Raw genomic sequence first — 7,807 nt, 5'->3', positions numbered from 1 at the left:
TATATGGCTGGTCACCCCATTGTGGCCATTGGTTTGGCCGGTTGGTCTAGGTGTGTCCAAACCACACTTATGGGTCAATCTTAAATTTTGTTTTATTTTATTTTTCACTTGGCCCTTAGAGGATTTTCAAGTTCCCTAAGTTTAGGGAATATGTTCAAAAAATCGCGAAAAAACATCTACAGCAGACTCCCTAAATGAACCCTAAACATTATGATTGCTATAGTAGAAACCAATGTTTTGGGTTCCACTATTACAATCCTTATGATTATTAAAATATAAAAATATATTCTCTCTCTTCTCTCTTCTCTCCTCTCTCCTCTCACAATTCTCTCTCATCTCTCCTCTCATATATATAATATAATTAAAAAAAACAAATTTTTTAATGATATAGGGAATGATTAAAGAAAGCTATTGGGGTGTATTTTGACATAGGAAAGTAAAAAGTAGTTTGGATTCTTAAATATAGGGAAAATGACGAAAGAGCTGCTGTGAATGCTCTTAGAGGTAACTGAATTACCCCTAAGGGCCATGGGAAGGTTCGGCCACCCCAATTTTGCAAGTTAGGGGTGGCTGAACCAACTCAAGAGCCTTGGGGGTGGCTTGTGGCTCGATCACCCCTAAGAGCACTAGCAACAGATACCCTATAGCTCATTCCCTTATGTTTAGGAAAAAAAAAAAAAAAACTCACATCAAAATCCTTATATTTAACCTACACCAAGGGATAGCCATAGTGTTTCCCAACTACCCAATGCTTTATTAAATTATAAACAAATCATTCTCTCTCATCTCTCTCCTTCACGCGTCCTCATGAAAACAGTGTAAAATAAAAAGAAGAAAGAGAAAAAAAAAATAATAAAGATAAGAGTAAAAAAGAGTATTTAATTGATATGGGAAAAAAATAATAGAATCTATTGTGAAGTGTTTTTTTTATAGGGAATCAAAAAGTAGTTTTATTCCATGCAGGAAAAATAGTTGGGAAGCTGCTACTAGTTCTCTTAGCTAACATGGCCAAAATAGGGTGACCAACCACCACTTTTCTACCGATTTTTGCTTCTTCTTTTTTTTTTTTTTAATTATTATTATTATTATTTTAAATTACTAATTTTTCACTATTTTCTATAGTCCATGTAGCACTTAGAACATATGTATTACCCGTGATATATGACCACATCATATGATATGCTGATTTGGCTTAATTATGTGGCATTAAGGACAAGTGTCAAGTTCTTATGTGCATTGACGTGGAGATACATTAAAAAATTTGGACGAAACCTAAATGGAAGTACAAAGTTGGTATCTTCAATAATTACATGTACCGGTTGTGAAACTTTTTGAAATCAACCTAGATGGGAGTACGAAGTTGGTATCTTTAATAATTACATGTATCGGTAGTGACACTTTTTGAAATCGAAGGATGTGTTTGATTTTGGCCCTAATCACAAGTACTAAAATTACATTTAACCCTAATATATTTCAAACACCTCAAACATCGGCAACAACCTAGTTAAGCCTTATCTCAAGCGGTGAAGATGACTAGGAGTTCTATCTAAATATTAATTACCGCAACCCATACCATGATATGTACTTTGGAGTAATTTTAATTTGTGTTGTTATAAAGTATATTTAAGAAATAGAAATAAATAAATAAATAAAAAATAAAAAAACTATCTTATTGCAAGTACTACAACATATTTTTTAACGTCGTCTTTCCTATGATGTTTGAAGGAAATGTTTGAGAGATCAATGGCTCCTGAATCCCGCAGCTTATCAGAGATTTGTAGTCGGCTTCTCCGGTGTGGAAAATTTCAAGAGGCAAAGATGTAACTGAGTATGAGAAGAAAGCATTTGGAGGTAACTGCTAAGGTTGTATGCACCTTATTCTATCCATGTAACGTACGTATAAATTAATGTTGTGTTGTTGTAAATTGACCTCTTCTTGCACCTGATCTCACTTTCTATAATTTTCCATTGTTTTATTTTTGCTGGGAAAAGCAAGTATAATGATTTCTTACATTAAGGTTGCAAATTTGGTGCTCTGCTTCACAAAATTACTCTGTTCTTTATACTAGGGCTAATACATGGGATCGGTTCCAAACTTCCATAGTATATATCAACGACAGTCGTCTATCCCATTCATTTTTCCCGCGTCTGAACATAGAACTCAATAAGAAGTTCCAGCTTTTGCTTTTACTCTCTAATTCTTCATCTTCTTGCTTGGAGAAATGCAGTGCAATCTAAAGGGTGGAGCTTTTTATGTTATGCTGGATTATTTTTGTGATAATGCCACGCTGAAGGGTCAGAGCTCAGAAACAGAGCCAAATGAGCTCAAGAGCTCCATTTTCTTTGGTCTCTGCATTCGACGAAGGTTGGTACCATTGATTTCATTGAGACCCACTTCCATTTGGCTGAATATATATGAAGTCAATAATGTGATATCAATGCTAGAAGCATATATAAACATATTCATCCAAAAAAAAAAATCATTTATTTTGTTTGCGAACATTTTATCGAAATCACTTGAATTCTATTACATCCTCCGATTCACCCATCTTGGAGTTTGCTGCCTCTTTACAGAAGACCTCATGAACTTCCTTATAGTCACAAATTTTCCTATAACAGCTCCCACTACCAAGCCACATCCATATCCCATCACAACTACTTTCCAATCAAATTCAAGTGAAGACTCTGAACCTTGATTCTCTTCAGAGGTTGAAGGTGGCAACGTGTCACATTGCTTTGATAATGGTTTTCCATACAATCCCAGATTACCACTGAATGAACTATTCTCAAATGTATCAAATTGTTCTCCATGTGGTATAGGTCCTGTAAGCCGATTGTTGGAGACATTAAAAGATGAAAGAAAATTGAGCTCCGCTAGTTGTGGAGGTATAATTCCGGACAACTTGTTTCGAGAAAGGTCCATTGATTCTAGTTGTGTCAAGTTCCCTAGGGACGATGGGATATGACCAGTGAAAGCATTGTTAGAAAGATTGAGCAAATAAAGCCCTTTCAGACTCTCTAAGAGATATGGGATTTCTCCTTCAAATCTGTTGCTTGAGAAATCAATGACTGTGAAGACATCTTGGATCTTTTGATATTCTATCTCTATGCCTTTGTTTGCTATTGCAATCGAGTAAGCGAAATCTGAATACCACCAATCTCCAGTAGTCCTTGCAATCATGTACTTTAATTGATTGGCATCAGCAGCTTTCATGGCAGTCCAATGTAGGAAGTACTCTGCAGGCAAATGTCCAGAAAAATTGTTGCAAGAGAGGTCAATGATACGCAACTTGGGGAATGTATAATTTGATTCAGAACTTCTTATTGCTCCATAGAATCCATTGGAATGAAGAACAAGAACCTTCAATTGGGGAAGGGTTCTCAGCCAAAATGGGAAAGTACCAATGATCTTATTGTTACCAACATGAAGATACTCTAGCATTGCAGAATTTGCTAGTGATCTTGGCAGAGGACCCTCTAATTGGTTTTGACTTAAATCAATAACCCTTAAGCTACTACTGTTTGCCCATGTTTTGGGGATGGTGCCATGAAAGTTGTTACTTCGTAGTTCAAGTACTGACAAAAAAGGACTAAAATTTCCTAAGCATGGATGGAGAATGCCTCTCAAGTTGTTGTGGGACAAATCAAGTTCAGAAAGTGAACTCAGATTGCAAATCAATGGTGAAATTTCACTAACCTTGTTCCACCCGACTTGATAAATCTTTGTAGAAGCTGGTGGAATCGAGAGTGCACCTTGCAGCATGTTAACGTCAAGTGATAAAACTTCTAGCTTAGACCATGGGAGAACAATTGGAGATTGTTCAAAACCTATTAGAAAATTAGAAGAAAGGATTATAGCCCGAAGAGTTTCTATACTGGTATTATACAACCATTTGGGTATTAGGCCTTGAAAATTGTTGTCTGGCAGCTCAAGCCAACTCAATTTGTTTTGGTTGCGTAGGAAATCTGGGAACTCCTGTAAGTTGCAAGAACCCAATGTAGAGTGTGAAACTGCGGAAGAGTGTCATTTGAACTGATCCTCGTTAGCAATGTCAAATAGTTGGATGATAGCACAAGCACACTAAAACTTTTGATCTTAAGAAACATGTCTAACTCCAACATCCCACTTAATTTATTGTAGGAAAGGTCCACAAAAGTTAGTTGAGTCAGGTTAGCTGACAAGGAAGGAATGTGACCTGTAAGAGTGTTCCCTGACATATCTAGATAAGTGAGTTGGGTGAAATTGCTCAATGAAGCTGGGATAGATCCAGAGAAATGACAATTCCTAAAATTTAAAACATGTAAAGAACTTAAGTTTCCAATTGAGGTCGGTAGTTTACCATAAAAACTTGTGCCCTCAAGTGTCAAAACCTGAAGAGAACTGCTAGAGTAAAATTCAGGCAAATGACCAATGAGGTCTTGATTGTATGCTACTCTAAGAAACCTTAGGCTTGGTAGCAGAAAAATTTCGGTTGGAAATTCTCCATGTAACCAGCACTTTAGTAGATCTAGAGTTGCCAAAGAAGATAAATTTGCCAAGCTTTTAGGTACTTGTCCCCAGAACATAGAATTAGAGAGGTTGAGATATGTAAGTGTTGAAAGATGGCCAACTCCAAATGGGATTTGAGAGTGATTGAAGTTGTTAAATGCAAGATTAAGCCTTTGAAGTTGAAGAAGGTGGAAAAGGCTGGTGTTAGAGTTGATAGAACCATAGAGACAGCTGCTACTGAGATCAAGGCGTATCACATGACCTGTGTCCTCATTGCACTCAACCCCATCCCATGAGCAGCATTCACTATGCTCTTTTTCTGGAGTCCATGATGCAACCTTAGGATATGCAAAAGGATCAAAAGAAGCAGAGCAGTCAATGATAAAACCATCCTTGAATTGCAACAAGGCTGATCTCTCATCTTCGCGACAAAGTGGCTGCTGAGAAGACAGAGAAACAGTTAGTAAAACAAGGACCAATGAGAGAAGAAAAAGGAAGCGCATGAACATGAACTGATACAAATAGTTATCCGTCATCTTTCACTCTGTTTTTTGGTATTTTGATAAGCCAGAACTACAAGTGAAGGGCTTTTTTATAGACTAGAAAAGGATATAAGCTTTACAAAAGTTTGGAGACCAAAGAGAGACTCCCTAATCCTCGTTCAGCCAAGATGTGAATGATGACTAATTATTTTGTAACCATTTGATTCAGATTCTTCAATTAATTGGTATAATATTCTTTGTTGGCAAAGGATGATGTGTTTGAGTGTATCTCCAACGAATCTGTGGTTTCACTTTCAAACAAAGCTGCTTTTCTTATATGATGACAAAGAATTGTTGGGGTTATCTCACGTCTGTTGTAAAAGAGGTTGGTAATCAGTTTATAAGTATGAGAAAAAGCTTTACCTCTTGAATTAACTTTTGGAGTTGAGAGATGCTCAAGACCACCCAACACTGCTAATAGAGTCAGGTTCATCCAACAAGTCTCGGCCCAACAGTCCACGAGAGAAACGTGTTATCTATACTCCAACCCAGACTCGATTGTTGTGGGATAAGTTATCCCATATCGACAATTGTGAAAGAGGCTAGTAGTCACTTTATAAGTGTGAAGAAAAACCCACCTCACCCAACAACAATGAACAACATACTAAGATGATTTTGCTTACACCTCTTCGATTAAATATATATTAGCACTTCTATTAAATTACTTGTCATGATTTTTTTTTTTTAATCCCATTACCATTATCTTCTCTCTGCACTAAATTTCTTTTGCTAAAGTAGGTGCTCCTCTTACTGATTAAGTGGTTAGGCTGTTTCCCATAAAAAAAAATAAAAAAATTGAGAAATAACAAACGTGGTTTTAGACTGTTGCAAAATCAGGCTTGAAGAAGAGAAAAAGATTTTAGAATCTTCTTATGGAAGGAAAAAGTGTTTAGTAATATTTATCCCTAATTTATCTTTGTTAAACATTAACAATTTATAATATGGGGTTCTGATTTACCAGACTTTTTGAATTACAACTTAAATTTTTAACTCATATATATATATATTCAAAAATTAAAAAGCTTTAAAATTGATGTGGGAATTATTGTTTCTACTGCATAGGTCGAGTTGACCATTTTTTTCCTACCACTTCTGGTACGAATAACTAAGACAGACTCTACAACTAGTTGAAGGTTTGTTTTACACACTTTTCTGATTCATTTATGAATGGTTTTTAATTTGCAACTGATAATAGCTTCAATGTGCACAATTTTTTATTTTTTATTTTTAAGTAAGCATTATCATACCTTAATTATTTTATAATAATTCTTGTATTTTAGAGTTAATTATGGGATATTGTTTAATTATTAATCTTAAGCTTAAATAGTGTATTAATGCTAAAATTCATCTCTTGTAGGTGTTAAGCAAGATTAAGGGGAATGTATCCAAAAGAAGGGAACCGAGGTTCATCTGATGGAGTCTCTGAGCATCATTTGCTCATACTGTGCACCCACGAATACAAAAAAAATGGGCATTTAGTGACGTGTCTACAATAATAGGTTTTTTTTACACTTCACTAATTTGATCAAATTGCGAGGATCTCATTCAACAAAAGGACAATAATTGTTAAAGTGGAAAACTTCTTTTTGTTTCTCTGAAAATAAGAGAAGCAGTGAAGCATAGTGGAAACAAGTGAACGTGTGGGACCAAATAGGAGTTTTCTTTTGTTTTATATTGTTGCTTCAAGTTCAACAAGAAAAGGTCCAAGAATTTGAAAGAAGGGAACCAACCAACCCAGTGAGATTCAGCAACGTGACATTAATGGGGCTATTAACTAATAATAATAATAATAATAATTATTATTATTTATTGTAGCTTATTAAGAAAGCTGTTTACAAACAAAGAAAGCTGTTTAAAACGAGGAACAAAAAAAAAAAAAAAAAAACATGCAAACTCACACACACAAATACTTTAGATATTACATTGAATTTTTTATAGGTTTACAATTCCACCAAGCACCATACAACAATGCTAAAAACGCAAACATATTTATATTTTTCCTAAAACATTTTATTTAACTAAATTTATATTTGAGACTTTCTTCGATTCACCATTCTTCTTGTTTGCTACATCCTTCCAAAAATTTTCACAAACCAACCATACTTTCTTGCAATCACAGTGTGCCCCATAATAACTCCTATCATAAATTCACATACATACCCTATGGCAATCAGTTTTCAACCAAATTCAAATAGAGACTCTTCAGAAGGAGAAGATGAAGTTGGTGTGTATTTGAAATCTCTACATTTCTTTAATAATACGTTTCCACACAATCCTGAATTGCCTCCAAATGAACAATTCTGAAATGTATCAAATTGATTTCCATGTGGTATAGGCCTTGTGAGATGGTTGTTGGATACATTAAGGGACACAAGGAAAAAGAATTGTGTTAGTTGTTGAGGTATATCTCCAAATAACTTGTTTTGAGAATTGTCCATTAATTCAATACATGTCAAGTTCCATAAGGATGATGGGTAAGACCAGTGAGAACATTATTGGAAAGATTTAGCAAATTAAGTTCTTTAAGACTCCCATGAGTTCTGGATTTTCTATTACTTGAGAAATCAATGAACGTGAACACATCTTGGATTCTCTCATACTCAAACTCTATGCCTTTATTTGTCATTGTAAATGTGTAATGGAAAGAACCACCCCACCTGTCTTCGCCAAAAATCGCCTGCATGTATATCGACATGATTTGCACCAACAATTTTTATGGAATTCCAATGTACGAAATACTCAGCGGGCAAATTTTCAGAGAAACTGTTTTGAGAGA

The 7,807-nt window shown here is 35.2% G+C and overlaps 2 protein-coding genes across 2 annotated transcripts; both read right to left on the bottom strand.

Annotated features, from left to right (window-relative positions):
* Positions 1 to 2,527: 2,527 nt before the first annotated feature.
* LOC132180625 (receptor-like protein 19) lies at positions 2,528 to 3,763 on the bottom strand. The gene has a single exon (XM_059593515.1). It carries the CDS (start codon positions 3,761 to 3,763, stop codon positions 2,528 to 2,530), a length of 1,236 nt encoding a protein of 411 aa, XP_059449498.1.
* Positions 3,764 to 3,939: 176 nt separating this feature from the next.
* On the bottom strand, positions 3,940 to 5,025 carry LOC132180624 (receptor-like protein 53). Its single transcript, XM_059593514.1, has one exon. It carries the CDS (start codon positions 5,023 to 5,025, stop codon positions 3,940 to 3,942), a length of 1,086 nt encoding a protein of 361 aa, XP_059449497.1.
* Between the last annotated feature and the right edge of the window lie 2,782 nt (positions 5,026 to 7,807).

Source organism: Corylus avellana, chromosome ca5 (genome assembly GCF_901000735.1).
Source record: "Corylus avellana chromosome ca5, CavTom2PMs-1.0".
Classification (NCBI taxonomy): Eukaryota; Viridiplantae; Streptophyta; class Magnoliopsida; order Fagales; family Betulaceae; genus Corylus; species Corylus avellana.
The sequence above is the reverse complement of the archived record's forward strand: the minus strand, read 5'-3'. Positions and strand labels throughout refer to the sequence as shown.